The sequence below is a fragment of the Camelus dromedarius genome, chromosome 9, assembly GCF_036321535.1.
Source record: "Camelus dromedarius isolate mCamDro1 chromosome 9, mCamDro1.pat, whole genome shotgun sequence".
NCBI classification, from domain to species: Eukaryota; Metazoa; Chordata; class Mammalia; order Artiodactyla; family Camelidae; genus Camelus; species Camelus dromedarius.
Genome location: NC_087444.1, coordinates 19369003 through 19392041, shown reverse-complemented (window position 1 = coordinate 19392041; position 23039 = coordinate 19369003). Strand labels below are relative to the sequence as shown.

Sequence of the window (23039 nt, the reverse complement as noted above, 5' to 3'; positions counted from 1 at the left end):
AAATCAAAACTACAGTGAACTATCACTTCACATTCATTAGGATGACCATTATCAAAATAATAGAAAATAACAAGTGCTGACAAGGATGCAGAGAAATTGGAACACTTACACATTATTAGTGGGAATGTGAAATGCTACAGTTATGAAAAACAGTATGGTGGTTCTTCAAAAAGTTAGTAATAAATTTACCATATGATTCAGGAATCCCACTCTCATGTAAAAAGCCAAAAGAATCCGAAGCAGGATCTCTAAGAGATATTGGCACACCTATGTTCCTTATAACATTAATAACAATAGCCAAGAGGTGGAAGCAACTCAAATGTCCATCACAGATGAATGGATAAAGAAAATGTGGTATATATATACAAAGAAATATTATGTAGCTTTTAAAAAAAGAAAATTCAGTCACATTCTACAATATGGATGAACCTTGAAGACATTATCCTGATTGAAATAATCTAGTCACAGAAAGACAAATACCGCATAGTTCTACTCATAAGAAGTATCTAAAGCAGTTAAAATCATGGAAACAGAGAAAAAAGTGTTTACAAAGAAGGGAAGAGGAATTAGTGTTCAATAGATATAATAGAGTTTCAGTTTTGCAAGATTAAAAAGTTCTACAGATCTACTATACAACAACATGTATATGCTTAAAACTACTAAACTGCACACTTAAAAAAAGTGTTAAGATGATGGTAAATTTAATGATGGTATATATTTTTACCATGATTAAAAAAAACAAAACTACAACCATTGTATCTTACGAATATCAACATGAGGGTACAAAATAAAAATATTAGGAAACAGAATCTAGCATCACATTAAAAAAATATTTCATGACCAAATGAAGTTCATTCCAGAAATGCAAGAATAATTCAAAAAATACATATCATATCAAAAAAATACTACCAGGAAAGGTAAGCTATTAAAGAAGAAGACTCTCAGATTAGAGACTCAATCAAAGTTAGTAAGAAATGGACAAAAACGTATAATACAAATAAGTACAAAAAGAAAATTAGGGTTACAACATGAATTTCAGGCAAGGCTGATTGCAAAGCAAAAAGGACAAAGATAAAGCATACAGTTTCCAAGGAACAATTAATTAGTATAAACTTTTACACAATGAATAGTATTCATCAAAACACACAAAGCAAAACTGGCTGAGAATTCAAGAGGTTCAATATAACAGTAATAGAACCCTTAACTCTTTCTTTCAGCTCATGATTGATCAAACAGAAAAAAATATATAACAAAGTTAAAGTAGAGGTCAAAAAATAACTGATATAGTAGATCAAACTTCTTGTTAAAGGTGGAAGAGTAAAAGCTACATTATAAAAATCCTCCTCTCTCTAAACTAACAAAAAGTATGAAGGGAGGGAGGAAAGGAAAGTAGTTAAGAACTGGCAAAAACAAATTGAACAGAAACATGTCATTATCAGGCCATAATCTCTGATCCTAGTAGGTTCGGCATGAAAGACAGAGTACAGTTGTGCTGATTTATCTCAATGTGGCTCCTAACCTAACCACCACTTATATGGTATTGGTGAAAGGGAACACATATAATAATGAGAATAATTATCACTATTATGCCTAAACTCGGTAAGAAGAGATTTGAGAGGATAAGTAGACAGTCCAGGAAAAAAAGGCCTAGAAAATGTAGGAAAAGTGACTAACTCTTACCATTTTGGTCTCTCTAGTCTGGACAAAGAAAGCACAACAATCATATCCATATAGAATTAATTATTCTTGTCAATAAATAGAACATACTAGAAATAAAATCAAAAGACAAAATTTTAAGAAAGAAGAAAAGATTCCCCTGAAGGAGTAGAAAACACAAAAATAAGAGATTTATTGAGAAACCATGTGAATTTTGTCCTCATCCGTGGGCCCCCTTCTCATTACCCTGTAAATAGATATCAAATCATGATATTCTTACCTTTTTCTTCATAAAATTTAGTGAGTGAGGAAATACAGCTTGGAAGAGAGATTGGGAAAATGACAAAAATGAATAAATAAACATAGCTTCTCCTCTCAGACACATGGGCTCCAGGGCTTCACACTGAATTGATAAAAAGATGTGAAGCCTAAGCACAAGAAAACTACAGACCAATATGGATGCAAAAAAACTTCAACAAAATACTAGCAAACCAAATCTAGCAGAATACAAAGATTATATGGCATGACCAAGAAGGATTTCTCCCAAGAATGTAAGATTAATTTAACATCTGAAAATCAATTAATACTTCACCTAACAGAATAAAAAACCAAACCATATGATCACCTCAATAGACACAGAAAAATCATTCAACAAAATTCAACACCTTTTCATGATAAAAACTCTCAACAAATTAGGAACAGAACTTTCTCAAACTGATAAAGAGCATATAGACAAACTGAAGTTCATCAAAATTAAAGATTATGCTATAAATGATACCATCAAGAAAATGAAAAGACAATTCAAAGAACGGGAGAAAATATTTGAAAATCATAGATAAGGAACTTATAACTAGAATATATAAAGAATTCTTAAAACTCAATACTAAAAAAATAGTAACAACAATAATAACCTAATTTTAAAATAGCAAAGTATCTAAATAGACATTTCTCCAAAAATATATACAAACAGCCAGTAGCACATGAAAAAATGATTAACATCATTAGCCATTAAAGAAATGTAAATCAAAACAATGATATACCATTCCACACCCACTCGGATGACTATAATTCAAAAAAAGACAAGTGTTGGTGAGGATGTGGAAAAACTGAGATCATCATGCAATGCTAGTGGGAATCCAAAATGGTAGTACACAGTTGAGTAGTAGCTTAAAATATGAAACATAGAGACACATTACCCAGCAATTCTAGTCCTACATACATAATTAAATAAAATGAAAACATACATCCTCACAAAACTTGTATACATATATTCTTAACAGCATTCCTCATAATAGTCAAAATGGAAACAATCCAAATTTCCATCAAGATGAATGGATAAATAGAACATAGTATATCCATGTAATAGAGTATTATTCAGCAATAAAATGGAATGGACCTTAAAGACATTAAGTGAAGTGAAAGAAGCCAGTCACAAGACCATATATTATATGATTCTATTTAAGTGAAATATCCAAAATAGGTAAACCTAACAGAGACAGAAAGTAGATTAGTGATTGACCAGAGCTAGTGAATTTGTTGACAGTGGAAAAGGGGCAGGTATAATGGCTGATGGGGGGTTGATACAGATATTCTAAAACTACACAGCAGTGATAGTTGCACAACTGTCAATATGTTAAAAACCATTGAGTTGTACAATTTAAATGGGTGATTGTAAAGTACACAAATTATATATCAATGAAACTGTTTTTAAAAACTTACAGAGCTGAGTAGAGAAACAGACAAATTTGGGGACTTTAACAAACCCTTTTCAGCTACTAACAATTACCATGCAGAAAGTCAGCAAAAATATACAAAATCTAAACAACACAACCAATTAATTAAATGTAATTGACATTTACAGTACACTCCAACAACAACAGCATAAAAAACATTTCTTTCAAGCATCTATAGATCATTTACCAAGATAGACCATATCCTGGGCCATAAAACAAACCTCAACAAATTTAAAAGCATAAAATTTCTATGGACTGGATGTTTGTATTCCTCCAAAATTCACATATCAAGGCCTTAATCCCCAATGTGGTGCAGTATTTGGAGATGATAATTGGATTTGGATGGGTCATGGAGATGAAGTTCTCACAATGGGATTAGTGTCCTTACAAGGAGATGAAGAAACCAAAGCTCTCTTTCAGTCATGTAAGGACAGAGCAAGAAGGCAACTATCTACAGCCAGGAAATGGGCCCTGACTAGAACCTTACCATGCTGCCACTGTGATCTCAGACTTGCAGCCTCTAGAGCTGTGAGAAATAATATTTGTTGTGTAAGCCATTCAATTGATGGTATTTTTTGTTACAGCAGCCACAGACCAATACAGAAATCATAAAGACTGTTTTCTGACCTTAATGAAATCAAACTAGAAATCAGTAACAGAAAGACAACAGGAAAATCTTTGAACGCATGAAAATTTTAAAACAAACTTCTAAATAATCATGGGTCAAAAAAGTCTCAAAGAAATATAAAACTATAAGAACTGAATGAAAACAAAACACAACATATAAAATCATATGGGACACCGCCAAAGCAGTACTGAGAGAGAAATTTATAGTACTAAATGCTTACATTATGAAAAAGGAGCCTGTGAGTTCAGCAAAATGGCACAATAGGCGTTTTTACCACCATTCCCATGAAGAACACAGATTTTGACAATCATCCACAGGTGAGAGTACCTTTGTGGAAGTTCGAAGATAAGAGGAACAGTTTCATTTTACCCATGTCATCCCCTCTCCCAAGACAATAGAGCGCAGTGCCAAGAGAGACCCTCTCAGCCAGCAATTTTTCCCATGGGGGAAAGTGAGAACATGAGAGTGAGCACCTAGCTTTCCCAACTATGCACAACACTGCCAAATATTTGCAAACCATATATCTGATAAGGGGTTAATATAAAAAAATGTGTAAAGAACTCATACAATTCAAAGAACCTGAACAGACATTTTTCCAAAGAAGATATATGAATGGCCAACAAGCACATGAAAAAGTGTCCAACCCATTACTGATCATCAGGGAACTGCAAGCCAAAACCACAATGAGATATTATTACCTCATACTGTTAGAATGGCTATTATCAAATAAGATGAGATAAATGCTGGTGAGGATATGGAGAAAAAAGATCTCTTGTGCACTGTTGGTAGGAATGTAAATTGGTTCAGCCACTATGGAGAACAGCAGGAAGATTCTTTTAAAAAATTAAAAAATAGAACTATCATATAAACCAGCCATTCTACTTCTGAGACTACATCCAAAGGAAATGAAATCACAATGTTGAAGAGATACCTACACCTCCAAGTAGCATTATTCACAATAGCTAAAACATGGAAACAATCTAAGTGTCCACTCACTGATACATGAATGGATAAAGAAAGTGGTGTGTGTGTGTGTATTAGAATGTTATTCAACCATAAAAAGAAGGAAATCCTTCCATTTGTGACAACATGGATGGACTTTGACAGTATTATGCTAAATGAAATAATTCAGAGAAAGACAAATACTACATGATATCTCACTTCATGGTATCATTTATATGTGGAATCTGAAAAAACAAAACACAAATAAATTCACAGAAAAGGGGATCAAATTTGTAGTTACCAGAGGCAGTGGTTGGGGAGATGGAAAACTGGATGAAAATGGGCAAACCGTACAAACTTCCAGTTATAAGACAAATATGTAGTAGGGATATAATGTAAAATCGATTACTATAGTTAGCACTACTGTATGATATATTTGAATGTTATAAAGAAAGTAAATCCTAAGAGTTCTCATCACGAGGAAAAAACTTTTTTTTCTTTTTTTTAATCTACATGAGATGATGAATGTTAACTAAATTTATTACAGTAATCATTTTATGTGTAAGTCAAATCATTATGCTATACATCTTGAACTTACACAGTGCTGTCAATTGTATCTTAATAAAACTGAAAAAATGGAACATCAGGAATAGTTTAATACAGGAAGTACTAGTCCTCTTTTACTGAAACAGGATAAAGGTAAGTATATATGTTATTGCAGGGTGAAGTGAAAGTTACTCAGTCATTTCTTTGACAAACATTTATTAAAAACAGAAAATCTTCAAAGCGCTGTGCTCAAGTAAAGGAAAGACAAAGATAAATAAGACATAATCCTAGCCCTTGAGGAGCTTCAGATATAATGGGACACGAGTGACATTAACTATTTTAATGCAGGAACAAAGCGCTATGAGAATATTTATATACAGTCAGCTCACCTTTGCAAGATGAAAGATATGTGAGATTTTCCATAGGGGAAGAAAGGAATTAAATGCAGGAAACAAAGTAAACAAATGCACAGAGGTTTGAAATTGAAAGCGAATGTTCTCTAGATATGTTGCAGAGTGATTAAGGGAACAGGATTTGGCATCATGCAAAATAGAACTAGATTTGAACTCTAGGCCATTCTACTTTTTTATTATGTGATCTTTAATAAATAACCTAACCTCTGGAAAATCGGAGATAACAATAAGTATTGCTTATAGCACTGTTGTAAGAATTAAATTAGGTAAGTAGGGTACTCAGCAGTGAGCTGTCATAGAAAAAGAAAAAAATAGTATTTTTCACTTTAAGATGTGAGTCAATCACTTTGCAAATTCCAAAACACTATACAAATATGACATTAATTTTTTCTGAAATGTGACCAATAGCTAAAAATCACACCCAAATATATAAGCACTTTATAATACATGAAACAATATTTCTCAAATACTTATATATAAAAGCACTTTTACTCTTAAAGCATACCTATATTTATGTGTTTCATATTCAAACAAGGGAATATGCTAAATACTTCTAAAAAAAGGTAATGGGGAAAATTATATTTTTTTACCCCTAATGAAATTTATCCTATTATTTTCTAATATGACATGTTTATAAAAACTTAAAGTTACACCTAAAACTTAACATTACGTTATCTAAAATGCCACAAAACCTACTTTTTCTTCTCTTTCTATTTTAAGTTGTTTCTTAACAGACCAAAGTTCATTTTTGAGATTGGATAGTTCCGTCTCCTAAAGAAAAAGAAACATGAAGTTTATAAACGCATCCATATATTTCTCAAAACAATGAAAGTGTAAACTACTGTTTCCAAAAAATTTAGTTTTACAGGGAAATAAATTCAATCGTAAAATATATACACTTTTAAAAAACTTACTCATGTGAAGGCTGCTAGATGAGCATACTAAAGATTCCATTTAGACACATTTTAGTTTGCTCTAAAGAAATATTTAACATTATTTATATCTCTCCTCCTCACCCTCTCCAATCTATCCCACCCCTCCTTTCCCAATCTCGATCAGTGCCCAAAATTTATCTGTGACTGGAATTTATTACTTTTCATTTGAAAAAATAAGTTCCCTCTACTGTTTCAAAAATAGAATGGAAAACTACCTACCTATAAGACACTTATAACATCCCTTTCAGATCTATGATTATTTGATTCTATAGCTCAAAAATTATGGTTTTATTTATTATTCTTTACTACCAGCCATGTTGACATGAAAATCCTATTCCTATTTGTTCTCACCAAAGATGCTTTCATTGATGACTGTTCTTGTTCTTTGCTCTTATAAAGTCCTAATTCTGAATCTCTTTCTTCAACAATCTTATCATATTGGTGCTATATTAAAAAGAGAAACCATTTTAGGTACATTAGAACCCAAAAGATTATGTTTAATAAGACTGGTATCCTTATGCATTTAGTATTTGTAGAAAATGATGTTAATGAACTCAGTAATATATATTTGAACATATTTTTAAGTTTTTTCAATTACATTATTTAATTCTAACAATAAAGCCAAAAAAACATAGATAACTGTCTTAGAAATAACCTAACCCACTTATTAATTCCCTAACAGAATAATTACTTTAAAACAACAAACAACAATTATAAAATATTCTTCCGACTATACTTCAATAAAAATACATATAAACAGAAAAAAACAGAGCACACTCACAAATACAACAAGCATTAAATTTTTTCACCTATTTATTACTGTTTAGCCTAGTATGTGTTAGACACAGATAGAGGATACAAATATTAACGATTCATATATCCTAGATATGTACTTAAATAACTATAAGTTAGAAAATGTTGTAAGAGACTACTATGAAAATTTAAAAAAAAAGAGTGATTACTTCTATCCATTCAATATGATAAGGAGAGATTTTTCAAGCAAGTGACACCTAAGCTCAGCTTTGTGTGTTTAAGATTTGGAGAAGTAAGAGATAAAGGATATTCCAGCTATATATAATTAGTCATTGTTGCACAGGCAATAATTTTCTCAGACAAATCAGAATGCTATATTTTACCATTTTATGCATAAATATGGCTCCAATTAATAACTTTCATTACACAAAAGGAAAAAAATTACCTTATGTTTTTCCATAAGTGCTACCATTTCAGCTATTTTATGATGACATCGCGTATCGATTTCTTTCTGTAATTTTACTGCTTCATCAGCTATTACTTTTGCTTTCTCAACCTATTAAATAAATTTAAAGTATTTTTTAGTTAATGTACAAAAAACAAATTTAACTTAAACACTAAACTGAATATGCAAAAAATTAATATGCAAAAAATCAAACAACAGGAAATTAGGAAAGCCAAGTAGAAAATGCATTACTGTTTTGGTTTATTTTAGTTAGGGTATTCTATCAAGTGAGATGACAGTATAACACTGTAAAGATCATTTAATCTTTCCAAAATAATTATATAATACTCAAATACTTAAAATAACAAGGATACTTTTAAATAGCTTCTATTTAAAAAACTAATTATCCCTAATATAAACTTATTAAATCTTCTAAAGAATCATGATTTTAAAATTAAGAATTAATACTTTTCTTTTAAAATGGTAACATACAAATATCAGATTTTAGTATAACAAATTCTCAGACACATTTAGTTTTTCCTACCTCTCCCAAAAGATTTTCTTCTGATAGCTTTTTGGCCTCAATTTCTTTTTGATAGCTGTCAATCATTTCTTCAAATTTTTGTTTGGCACCTTCTAGTTCTAACTCTAATTTACTGACCTTTGATTAAAGAAAATAGCATGAACATTAGTAAATGGTACAGATTACCTGAAAATGTTCTATATTCTGAATCTTAAAAGATGATTTATTCATGAGTATTATGGTTGGATCATTTCCCTTACATTTATCATATAGTGAGATGTGCTTTCACAAAATCTATCTTTTCCCCTAAAATACGTAGTCTTTACAAGTAATATTTTAAAAGAAGCCGCATTTTTATTTTTAATGAATTTCTCAACAATATTTAAATTATTTAGTCTCAGTTTGCTGTTTTATTACAATAAGTTACCATTCCACTTGGACAGAACACCCATGTGATTCAAAGAAAAGGCATTTTAAAAAAGCTTTGTTGAGGTATAACTTAAATACAAAAAAAATACACATATTTAATGTACACAGTCTGATGAGTTTGGACATATTCATACACCTATGAATTCATGTACTTCATCAATTCTAAATATTCTTAGCATTTATTGCCTCTTCCCAATTCACTCTATTCTCTCCTTCTTCCTGGATAATACAAAACACTTATAAAAAACTTCATTAAAATATGTGACAATAATAAGAGTATGACAGCATATAAGTTAGACATGAAATACAAAGATTATGTATTATGAGGCTAAAATGTACTAGTAAAAAGGACAAAATTGTCAGAGTGTATAAAATTATGAACTCCAGCTATATGTTGTTTATAAGAGACAAAATTAAAACACAAAGATACAGAAAGCATAACAGTAAACAGATTTTTAAAAATACTATGCATACACTAAACACTAAGAAGAAAATTTGTATAGAAGAATTATTCTCTAAGGCAAGAAAACACTACTACATAGATAAAGGGGGATCTTTATTATTAAAAAAAGAAGTTCTACTATATATAGATATAGAAGAATATATATTAAGTATACATATAAAGTTCCACATTGTATAGTAAAAATTGCATGTATTATAAATAATATGCACCTAATAATGAGGCATTAAAAGAAAAACTGACAGAACTGCAATGAAGAATAGAAATCCACAATCATCATGTGAGATTATTTAACACATCAATCTCAGTCAAGTAATAAAATAAAAAAAATCGGTAAAGATACAGAATCAATAAAGATGCAGAAGTTTAAATAGGACTTTAATCTTGACCAAATGGAACACTTCACCCAACAACTGTAGAATACATATTATTTTCAGATACATGAGGAATGTTTACAAAAAGTGACTGTATATTGGGCCATTAAGCAAGTGTCAAAAAGTTTCAGAGTACTGAAGTTATGCCAGAGTGTGTTCTCTAATTACAATGCAATTATGTTTGAAATCCGTAACAAAAACATAACATATCCTTAAGCTTAGAAATTGAGAAATATAGGAGGGTACTGAACCTAGCAATACTAATTCATTATGTATCTAAGCCTGTGATATACAACTACAACAAAGCTTAGAATGAAATGTATAGCCTTAAAATGTGTACATTAGAAAGACTGAAAATTAATGATCAAAGAATTCATCTCAAATTAGAAAAAGAACATAAAGAAAAAAACAACAAAATTAGGAGGAAATAATAAAGAAGAGAAATTAATGAAATAAAAACAAGCACCCTACAGAGAAGATCAAAAAAGCTAAAAGTTGTGTTTTTTAAAAACTTCCAAAATTGATTAACACTTGGTAAGTTTGATCAAGAACAACAAAAGGCATAAATAACCAACATCAGGATTGAAAAGAGGACATTACTATAAATGCTACAATTTTTAAACTATAGAAAATGTAGATGAACTAGGCAAAACTTCCCCAAAATATTATTTACCAAAACTGAAGAAATAACAGGATACACAGTTAACATACAGAAATCTGTTACATTTCTAAAACACTAACAATGAATGATCAGAAAGAGAAATTAAGAAAACAGTCCTGTTTACAATCAAATCAAAAAGAATAAAACACCTAGGAATCATCTAACTAAGGAAGTACAAGATTTGTACTCAGAAAACTGCAAAACATGGATGAAAGAAACTGAAGATGACACAAAAGAATGGAAATATATACCAAGCTCATGGACTGGAAGAATTAATATTGTTAAAATGACCACATTACCAAGAAAATCTACAGATTCATTGCAATCCCTATCAAAATACCAATGGCATTTTTCAGCAAACTACAACAAATAATTTTAAAATTTGGATGAAACTACAAAAGACCCCAGATAGCCAAAACAATCTTGGAAAAGTACAGAGTTGGAGGTATCATGCTCCCTCATTCAAACTGTACTACAAAGCTACATTAATCAAAACAGCAAGCACAAAGACAGACACACAGATCAATGGAACAGAGTAGAGAGCCCAGAAATAAGTCACACTTAAATGATCAATCAATCTACAGTACGAGGCAAGAATATAAACAGGGAAAAGGCAGTCTCTTCGATAAATGGTATTGGGAAAAGTAGACAGCTACCTGCAAAAGAATCAAGTTGGACTACTTCCTCACACCATATATAGAAATTAACTAAAAATGGATTAAAGACTTAAATATAAGACCTGAAACTAAAATTCCTAGGAAAAAACATAGTCAGTATGCTCTTTGACACTGATTTTTTTTGGATATATCTTCTCAGGCAATGGAAATAAAAGCAAAAATAAACAAATGGGAATCAAACTAAAAAGCTTTTTGCACAGAGAAGGAAACTATCAAGAAAACAAAAAGCCCTCTACTGAATGGGAAAAAATGTTTCTAAACGATATTATCTGATAAGGGGTTAATATCCAAAATATACAAAGAACACATACAACTCAACATTAAAATAACAAACAACTTAATTTTAAAATGGGCAGAGAACTGGAAGAGAAATTTTTCCAAAAAAGACATACAGATGGCCAACAAGAAGATGAAAAGATGGGCAACATTATTAACCATCAGGGAAATGCAAATCAAAACCCAATGAGGTATTACCTCACACCTTCAGAATCATCAAAGACTACAAATACTGAGTGTTGATGAGGATGTGGAGAAAAGGGAACCCTAATGTACTCTTAGTAGAAATGTAAATTGGTACAGCCACTGTGGAAAACAGTACGGAAGTTCCTCAAAAAATTAAAAAGAGAACTACAATATTATGAGCAATTCCACTTCTGGGTACTTTTCTGAAGAAAACAAAAACATTATAATTTGAAATATATTGCACCCCTATGTTCACTGCGGCATTATTTACAATAGTCAAGATATAGAAGCAACCTAAATGTCCATAAACAGATGAATTGATAAATGTGTATTATATATATATGTAACATATATAAATATATATATATAACATATATTACTCAGAATATTACTCAGCCATAAAAAAGAATAAAATCTAGCCACTTGTGACAACATGTATGGACCTAGAGGATATTATATTAAGTGAAATAAGTCAGACAAAGACAAATACCATAAAGTTTCACTTGTGTGCAGAATCTAAAAAACAAGGCAAATGAGCCAACAAAACAAAACAGAAGCAGACACATAGATACACAGAACAAAATAGCGGCTGCCAGAGGGGTGGTGGGTGAGGGGATGAATGAAGCAGATGAGGGAGATCAACAGGTACAAACTTCCAGTTATAAAATAAATAAGTCACAGGGATATCAAGTACAGCATAGGGAATATAGTCAATAATATTGCAATAACTTTATATGATGACAGATGGCAACTAGATTTATTATGATCATTTTGTAATACACAAAAATATCAAATCACTATGTTATACACATGAAGCTAATACAATATTGTAAGTCAATTATACTTCAATAAAAATTTCTTTGAAGAAACAGGACAACTAGATAATATTATAACTATTGATGAAATTGTTTCAGAAATTAAAAGCTTTCCCACAAAGAAAATTCTAGGCCAGACCTCACCAATGAATTCAAATTTATCGAGATAAAATTTACATGCAATAAAATTAACAATTTTAACTGTACAGTTTGATGAGCTTTGGCAAATGTCTATACAATCATGTATTGACAACATCAAGATATATATTAAAAATGTAAATTGGCTATACTTCAATAAAAAAAAAATACATAGATTATTTTCACCATCCCAGAATGTTCCTTCATGTCCTTTTGCAGTCTAAACCCCACTCTCTGGAGGCAACCAATGTTCTACTTTCTTTTTCTATAAATTGGTTTGTCTACTCTGAAACTTCATTTAAATGGAATCATGCCAAATATATTCTCTTCATATATGAATTATTTTCCTCAGCATGGTCTGAGATTCATCCATGTTCCTACAGGTATCAATAAGTCTTTTTCTTAACTGCTGAGTAATATTCCATTGTGTGAATATAACAAATTTGTTTATCTAGTCTCCTATTAATGGACATTTGAATTGTTTTCAGCTTTTTATTATCATGAATAAAGCTTCTATAAACATTCTTGTACAAGACTTTTAGTGGACAAGTTTTCATTTCTTTTAAGTAAATATCTAGGAAAATTGATAGGTCATAGAGTAGATTTATGTTTAGTTTTATAAGCAATAACCAAACATTTTCCAAAGTGACTATACTATTTTACACTCCTAATAGCAATGTATGAGAGTTCTGGTTAATCCATATCCTCACTAACATTTGGTGTTAATGGTCTTTTCAATTTCAGTCATCCTTTTAGGCAGGGCCCAGTTTCATAGGTTTGAGCCCTGTGTAGTCATACAGTGCCCTGGAATTGGTTTCCAGCCCATCTTGAAATTTTTACTATTATTTGAACTATGTACCCCACCTTGCATTTTGCACTGAGCCTTGCGAATTATGTGGCTAGTCCTGCTTAGGGGTGTAGTGATAGCCCATTGTGATTTTATTTTTATTTCTTATAACTAATACTGTTGAATATTTTTTCATGAGCTAATTAGTCATCAGTAATATGTCCTTTGTGAAGTATCTATTCAAGTCTTTTGCCCACTTTATTTTTATTATGGTAAAATGCCCATAACGTAAAATTTACCATCGTAATCCTTTTAAACCATACAATTCTTTTATATGGCTATGCAACCAATCCCCAGAATGCTTTATCTCATGAAACTGAAACTCCATACCTATTAAACAACAACTCCCCACTCGCCTCCCCACCATGCCTGGCAACCATCATTCATTAGCCTATGAATCTGACTACTCTAGGTACCTCATGTAAGTAGAATAACATAATATTTGTCTTTTTGTAACTGCCTTATTTCACTTAGCTTATGTGCTCAAGGTTTATCCATGCTGTAGCATATATTAGAATTTTCGTCTTTCTTAAGGCTGAGTAACATTCCATTGTATGTATATACTACACATTGTTCACTCATCAGTCAATGAACACTGAGTTGCTTCCACCTTTCACCTATTGTGATAATGCTGCTATCAACATTGGGGTACACATATCTCTTTCAGACTCTGCTTTCAATTCTTTAGGTATATTCCCAGAAGTGGAATTACTGGATTATATACTAATTCTATTTTTAATTTTTTGAGTAACCACCAGACTACTTTTCATAGCAACAGCACCATTTGACATCCCACCAACAGTGTTAAGGATTTCAATTTCTCTGTAATTTCACCATAATTTGTTATGTTCTTTTTTTTCAGTAGTACCCAACCTAATGGATATAAAGTGACATCTCACTGTAGTTCTGATTTGCTTTTCCCTAATCATTAGTGATGTTGAGCATTTTTTCATGTACCTATTGGCCATTAATATATTTTATTTGTAGAAATATTTATTCAAGTCTCTTTGCCCATTTTTAAATCAAATTATTTGCTGTTGTCTTTTGCCCATTTTGAATTGGAATATTTGTCTTTCAGTGTTGAGTCTTAAGAGTTCTTCATATATGTAGTTTGTCAAAAAAAAATGTTTTTATCAGTTTTTTCACCTTCCTTGTACCTTGCCTACTTATTTTCTTAATTATACCATTTGATAAACAGGTCTTTCAGATTTTGATTAAGTCTAATTTATCATATTTTTATGAATGTTGCTAGTTCACTTACCAGCATACTAGTGACTTTGTAGAAACCTCAGAATTTTCAATGTAGACAATCACATCACTTAAGAAGAATCAGTTTTCCATATTCTTTTACAATCAATATAACTATTTTTTTTTTCTTGGCTTAATGGACTAGCTAGAACCTCCAATACAATGTTGAAAGGGGTGGTAAGAGCAGACACTGTTTTTGATATTAATGAGAAAGGACTCAGTCTTTCATCATTAAGTATGATGTGACCTTTAGATATTTTGTAGATATTCTGTCTTAGACTGATAAGGTCTCCTTTTATTCCAAGTTTGTTGAAAATTTTTATCAAGAATAAGGGTTTCACAGTAATTAGCACCAAGATGGTGGAAAAGTCAACTCCCAGGAGACCTGGAGGCCCAAGATGGCAGGAGATTTGACCTCCAATGGACCTTGAACTTTATTATACAAATTGTAATGTACTAGTATGGTAAATGACACACCCACAAGCACCATGACAGCTCTGAAGCTAAACATGAAAGGTCAAAGAGAGGGCAGTGGCCCAATTCCTGAGAGTCCCTACCCATTCCTCAAAGCAGTTCGAGTTATTCTCACTTGTTAGCATATAAAAACTATCAACACCGCACCTCGCAGTCACCCTCTCTCTTGCCTTCCAAGAAGGCCTGCACTCTTGTCTATGGAGTGTGTATCTACCTCTACCTTAACCAAACCCCCCACCCTCATATACATCTCTCTAAATAAATCTACTTTTACTCAAAACAAAACAAAACAAAAATAAGCATTTTATTTCATCAAATGCTTTTTCTGCAACCTTTGAGCTAATTTAATGATTTTTCTTTTTTATTACTTGATATAGTAAATTACTCTGTTGGTTTCTTAAACCAGCCTTACATTTCTAAAACCTCACTTATTCAATGTAACATGGTTTTAATATATTGCTAGATTATATTTACTAATATTTTGTTAAGGGTTTTATATCTATATTTATAAGAGATACTGGTCTGTAATTTTTTTTTCCTGCAATATCTTTATCAAGATTTGGTAGCAAAAACTAGTTGGGAATTGTTCTTCCTCTTCTATTTTTTGAAAGAATTTGTTTGTGGAAGACTGCTATTACCTCTTCCTGAAGTGTTTGTTAGAACTCACCAGTGAGAACTTCCCAGATCTGGATTTTTCTCTAGAAAATTTTTGAACAAATTCAATTTCCCTGATATATGTCTCTTCAGATTTTCTACCTCATCTTGTGTCAGTTTTTGAGAGCTAGGTTTTCAAAGAAATTTGCCCATTTCTTCTAAGTTTCAAATTTATTGGTATAAAATTGTCCATGACATTCCCTTGTTACCTTTTAATATTTACCATATCTATATGGTCATGGCCTATTTTATTCCTGACTTCAGTGAGTTTTATTCTCTCTCTCTTTGTAATCAATCCTGCTAGGGGCTAAACAATTTTATTAATATTTTCAAAGACTCAACTTTTGACTTCCTTAATTTTTCTCTTTATCTCACCTATTTCTTTGCTCTCTCTTCTCATCTTTATTATTTCCTTTGGTCTGTTTTCTGTGAGTTTCATTTGCTCACCTTTTTTTCAGTATCTAGATGAAAACCTAGGTCATTTCTTCTTTACACTGTTTATAAATTTCCCTACAAAACTGCTTTAGTTGTATCCCACAAATTTTGATACATTGTATTTCTATGATCATTGCCTTTAAAGTAATTTCTAATTTTCCTTGTGATTTCTTCTTTGGCCCATGAATTATTTACTAGTGTAATGTTTAATTTCCAAATATTTAGGCTTTTCTAGATACATCTTATGGTTACTCGTTTCTAATTTAATCCTGTTGTAGTAAGAGAATATACTCTATAAGATGTTATTATTTTTAAATGTATAGAGACTTGCTTTATGGCTTAGCATATGGTCTATCTTGGTAAACATTCTATGTGCACTTCTAAAGAATTTACAGTTGTAGCTAAATGTCCTACAAATGTCAATTAAGTCAAGGGAATTAATAGTATTGTTCAGATTTTCTGTATTCTTACCAATTTTTTTTCTAGTTGCATCAATGGCTGAAAAAGGGGTATTACAACCTCCAACTATAATTATGAAATTCTCTACTTCTCATTTTACTTTTTTAAGTTTTTTCTTTATGTATTTTGAAGCTCTGCCATTAAGATCAAACAGATCCATGACTATTATATCTTCCTGATGAATTGGTACTTTTGTCATTATCAAATGCCCCTCTGGATCTTTGATAATACTCCTTGTATTTCAATCTACTTTATGTTTTATTAAAATTGTCATTCCAGCTTCTCTATTCTTCCTACTTGCCTGGTATATAGTATATATTTTTTTCATCTTTTTATTTTCAATTTCCTCGTATCTTTATATTAAATAAAGTCTATGTCTTGTAGGGAGCATATAGTTTGGTATAGTTTTTGTATCCAGACTAACAATTTCAAGGCTTCTCCCCAAACCTACTCAATTTCAATTTTCAATGTATGGGGTAAGAAATACGAAGACATACACACACACAGACATACACACACACACACACACACACATACATATATTTTAAGTTGCTTAGATGATTTTAACACAGCTAAACCACAGATGTGCACTCTATTACAATTACAAAGATTGATCTCCACAATCTCAAAAGACAATGTTTGAAAATAACTGCTACAGTATAAGGGGGTTAAAATTCCTAAATTCTCATCTATGTACTTGTATTTTAAAAACAAAAATAAAGATTCCAAATACCTTTGTCTCATAAACATTCAGTTGCTTGCTTTCTGCTGTACTCTTTTTTTTTAAGGTCTTATTCTGTTAAAAGTTCAAAATAAAGAATTAAATTTAATACCAAAATGATTCAAACTTACACCGCCACTGACTTAAATTAAAATTGCTAAAGGAAAAAAAAGCATTATTCACTAAAACTGTAGTAAAAAAAAAATTTTTTTTAAATAGTTTGATTTTGTGAATCAGTACATACCTCCTGCTGGAGCTCTTCAATAACCTTGCTTTTATTTTCAACTTGTTTCCTTAAATTGTTACACTAAAAAATCATGAGAAATTAAAATTTTATTCAATATTCCAGTCAAAATAAATAATTTCAGACTAACAAAAACATCAACATACCAATCACTTCAAAAATCATGTCATTAAATAATTCCATTAATGTCAAAATTATGCGAACAAGTACAAATTTTAATAGATTATCTCAGTACAATTTTGAAATTCTTAAAGTCTTAATCTACTTAAAGAACATGTGAATTCAACTACTCTAAAGAAAAATGTGCCTCTTAATCAATCCCATACACTGAGCTGACTTATATAATTAATTGGGTTTTCAAAAGCTAGCCAGAAGTAAGATTAACTGTAATTTGTCTTTTTCCTTATTCATTATTCTCTATTTATTATTTCTGAGATCTCTTTAAACTTATTACATTTGGGAAAGGGGAATAATGTGATACTCTATTTCTCCTAACTACTTTCTAATTCCTCTTTCAGGAATATCAGCTAAATCAATTTTTTATATTTCACTTTAAGGGACTATTTCACCTGGTACACATGTAGAATTGGATTAAGAGGTATTAGGCCCAAGAAATATTTGGAGTACCATAAAAGCAGCACAGATTTCTAAAGAGTCCTAAAACATCACAGATATATAATTTGTTCTAATGTCCATCAAAGTAGAAAGAAATTCCAATGGGAAAAAATTTTTTAATCTCCCTCATTAGCACAAAATACTGTGTTAAATATTCTCCTTGCAACAGTCATGTGCAGTCACAGTCAGCTACTATTCTGAAACTGAGTAAGATATGACCCTGCTATTTACAAGTGATTTATTTCATCTAAATTTTAATGTGCCCTTCAATGGTCTATTTCAGAAAACTCAAAAGAAAACTAAAAGAAGAAAAGCTACAGAAAAGTGAGAAACATTTTACTGATTTTTATATCAATTTGGCTGGTATAAACATATTAGCAGGTGAAATTATTTGTGTATACAATTTTTATTTATTAAAAACTAAATCAAGGATTTGCATTTTTGACAGAAAAGCTACCTAGATACTCTGAATAACCTTCTTAATAAAAATAATTTAAAAGTAAATATCTAGGAAAAAAGGAATCTGCTTACTTGAAATCACAAATTTAAAGTATAGTAATAGTAGATTTGGGGTTGGCACCAAAGCCAGCATTTGATCTAAGTTTATCTGCTGAAACTACTAGGGTACAGGAGATAGGAGATAACACGCAGAGCTCACTAAAGGCACAGAATCCATTAAGACAACCCTGCATAAAGTTACAAACTCAAAAGACTACCTACTTGGTGAAAGTGTAAACAAGAAATAAATCTGCCACACAGAAGGGTACAGTAAGGAAACTCCTCTATCCTGATCCTGGCCCGGAGTGAAAGGCATAAAAAATTGTCCCTTAAAATTTGTAGCCATGAGATGGCCTTATAATGGGGGATTCATACTGAACTCATACTATCTCTATGATCTCCAAAAACTTCAAATGGAGATTTTAATTTAAAATGGTTCCTAGTTAGTAGTGCCCCCAAGAAAATCTTTTTGGGAGGATATCAACTTAAATACAAACCTCAAAGAATTACCACAGATAAAATTCCAAGGAATCAAAACACAGAGAAATAAAGCTCAAAGAGTAAAAGTCAGCAAAAAGAACAAATAGCAAAACAGACCTGAAAAGGCTTCAGATATTGAAATTACCAGAAAAAGAATATCAAATTTAAATATTTTAATATTTTTTAAAATTAAAGGCTTAAAACTATGAAAAAGAAATGAGAGACCATAAAAGACGGTTGAGAAAATTTTAAAAAGAACTAGTTAAAACTTCAGTAATGAAAAATGTAATTGAAATTTAAAACTCAATAAAGAAAATCAGTTACTTTTTGGCCTTACCAAATGAATGCTGAACAAATTTTTAAAATATCAGTTTGAAGTATCACCAGATTATAACTTTGCCCCAGAAAGCACATGTTTTATGTATTTCTCTATTATTCAGACCATCAAAATTTATTCTTTTAAGAGTTCATGTTGATGACTATACTTTTCTCCCACTCAGCTTTTCCTAAAAAACCGTATTTATAACTGACATTACTATACATTAAAAAAATTTTTATAACTAGGATTATTACAGTTTAAAAAACTGTCTATTTTACTAAAAGGATAATGACAGCAGATCTATCAACTTTGAATGTCATTTTGACTGTCCCATCTGTCATCTTGACTGTCCCATCTCACTCTCCCTTCTTTCTGAATAAACTAATGAAAATTAAAGTACCTTAAGTTTTCAATCCTTTTAAATTTAAAAATCTCCAAATTTAGGACTAATTAAGATTTATTTAGTGGAATGCCCAAAAATTTTTGAAAAGATTTTAAACTATCACAGTTCATTTTTAAGTAAAATAATTCATATGCATAAAAACAAAGAATTTTATTCACCAGAATTCTAGGTAGAAGAAAACAGTATTAATTATTAGAGGTCAGAACTTCAGAAAGTGAACTATACTTTCCAAAGGACTATGCACTAACTCATATACAGAAGGTCAAGTTTAGGACAAATGTATGGTGAGGAGCAGAGAAGGGAAAGTGAATTGATATGGCCAGCTAGGCAGCAGAAACACATAAAGAAAGCAGACATTTTTCTGCAGCTCCCCTAATGATAAGAATGACAGAGATATATAAGAATGATCTTTAAAAGCATCTTGCTACTCTTAAGATATCCACAACAAATGCAGCTGCTGAGAGCATGAAATCTGGGGAAAGGGAAGAGATACCTCAAGAACAGTTTAATGAAGCTTTGCTCTTTGAAGCATTGTGCGAAACTCTAAACCCAGAGCCTCTTCAAAGACACCTGCAGTAAAAATCCTAAACTATTCCTAAAAGCCTTCAAAGTAGAATTGAGATTTCTTTGTACAGGACAATGTAAAGGTTGGCCCAAATCTAGTCATACATATACTGTTACAAAGCCTCTATTCCCGAACATTTTTTGCATTTGATAATACCTTGTTTTCTAATATCTTCATTTGTTTATCTTTTTTTACAACTTCACATTCAATGCTTCGAGCCTAAAAAATATTATTTGACATCAGATTTAAAATGTTAACAGAATTTCTATTTTCTTCTTTGAGTATCTTTTAGAAATGGAATTATAAAGCTTAGTCTTATATTTCTACAAAGCTCTTCCAGTTTATTTCACTATCCTTTCCTAAAAGAGAAATTGTTTTTGTGTCTATATGTTAAAACCCATCATCCTTACCTTATCCTAGTATCACTTTGCAATATTTTATTAGCTTTCCCAGTTTATACTGGATTTTTAAATATTCTTATATATAAATATTTATAATCTCTTACATATGTCTTTCAGAAACATCTGTTAAACTTAACTTTGTAACAACCTAATATTATAGAAAAAATAGGTATTTTATCCCCATTTTAGAAATGAGAAAACAGAAGCTCAGAAAGATAAAGTCTGATGAAATAACGTCTGAACTAAGGTAGTAGATTGGGGAGGGGGGAAGCATAATGAATTTCAGTGTCAGGCAAAATATCCAAGAAATATTTTCAACTTGGATTCTTCCCAGGAAACTGTTTCAATAGGTAAATTGAAATCAGACCATGGAAAGCTTCAACATGCTAACAACTTATCTTGCATTTTGGTTTTCTTTTTTCTGTTTCTTAATTCATTAATATTTTCTACACTGGTAAAATAAATTTAAGTTCTTAGTGAAATATTTTTATTTTACATTAAACATTAAATTCATGTTCTTCCCCACACTGACAAGATGAGTGTTTTAAAGCAGCCTCTGATATAAATTTTAAAGTAGTGAATTACATACCAAGTCTTTAGGATATTAAATTCATTTTTTCTGGTTGAACTTAACTTATAAATATGAAACTGAAAGACAAAATAGCTTTTTGAGAAAAAAAATTTGATGTAGTCTAAAGAATGTCAGAGAGCCAGCTCTTCCACTTCTGTCATGTAGTCTTTCGAGATTTTTTAACTCTTTGGAGGCCCAATTTCCTAATTCATAAAATGAGGACAAAAATGATATCTACTTAAATAAGATAACATATATAAAGAATCTAGAATGTTCCCAGTTCATTGTAAGCCCTTAAAAATACAGTTCATCTCATCTTTGGACTATTCTAATAATCTGAAAACTCTCCAAAGTGTAAATAAAATTATGATTCTTCTCAGGTTAAAACTCTGCAATAACCTCAGACTACTAAATACAGCTTATGAGGCCTTAAATGATCTATCCTCATTTCTCCCCACCCTCATTTTCCCCCATCACATCATCTCTCCACTCACTCTCTCCCCACTCTCTCCACTATCACCACTATGTTAAACTCCACCTTTCAGCCAATGGAAACTTTGTATAGTTGCTTAAAAGTATGGGCCCTCTCATACTTCCAAGGCTCCTTCATACTTTGTATACAAGTTACATATGTATGCATCTCTGTGTGTGTGTGTGTGTGTGTGTGTGTGTGTTTGTAACTTGGAATACTCTTCTCCTCCCTAATATATTTGTGTCCACCCCTCTGCCTTCCACTAATTCCCATTAGTCTAGGGTTTCAAAATTAATGTTGCTTCTTTCAGGAAGTTTGTCCTGGCTCATTTAGATAGATGCCATTTCTATGGGCTCCAACAGCAATTATATAGAAGACCTAATGTTCTGTTCTGGCCACCATCCTTTCCTGCAAAAACTCTTTTAGTGTAAACTCCACAGTAATCCTGCTCAGTTCATGTAGTTTGATGGGGATGGATCTGTCTGTAAGAGTGGGAATACTCTCAGGCTTGGCCAGATTACTCTGTCCCCTAACTGCAAAAAGTGGCTTAGGTATAAGTGAACTAAACTAGGCCAGAGTCCTCTCCAAGATTTTTTTCTGAGCTTTCAAGATGACTTTTACAGCTTTTGTGTGCCTTTCACATCTCCTTATTACATTCTTAAAATTTTTAAATGTTGTTTTCCTAATAAAAAACCTTAATTGGATCACTGTTATCCACCGAAACAAATTAAATCCAAACTTAGCACCCAGAACAGTGCCTGGCATGTAGTAAGTAGTAAGTAATATTTGTTGAATGAATGAAAAAACACAGTCAAGGCCTTTGCAATCTAGTTTGATCTTGCTATTTCAGCACTATTTTCTCCCAATATTTATATTGTATCCTATAATCATGTCACATACTTTCTACTATTTCACTTTTGTGATAATCTTTCCTAAAAGCCTTTTTCCTTTCTCAGCTCTTTGAAATCACAGCCAATGCACAACACAAACATTAATCAATTTATCAGTATATTTCATATTACTAAAGCACAAGCCTTTTATTT

The 23039-nt window shown here is 31.2% G+C and overlaps 1 protein-coding gene across 1 annotated transcript in view; it reads right to left on the bottom strand.

Moving 5' to 3' along the window:
• SYCP1 (synaptonemal complex protein 1) overlaps positions 1-23039 on the bottom strand; it is a 104796-nt gene that overhangs the window by 25716 nt on the left and 56041 nt on the right. The window contains exons 21-26 of the mRNA XM_010980709.3: positions 17673-17735; positions 17441-17503; positions 8596-8712; positions 8052-8162; positions 7205-7297; positions 6615-6689 (exon numbers count right to left, since the gene is read on the bottom strand). Of these exons, the coding sequence (XP_010979011.3) occupies positions 6615-6689; positions 7205-7297; positions 8052-8162; positions 8596-8712; positions 17441-17503; positions 17673-17735 (522 nt within the window). The remainder of the gene's footprint in view (positions 1-6614; positions 6690-7204; positions 7298-8051; positions 8163-8595; positions 8713-17440; positions 17504-17672; positions 17736-23039) is intronic.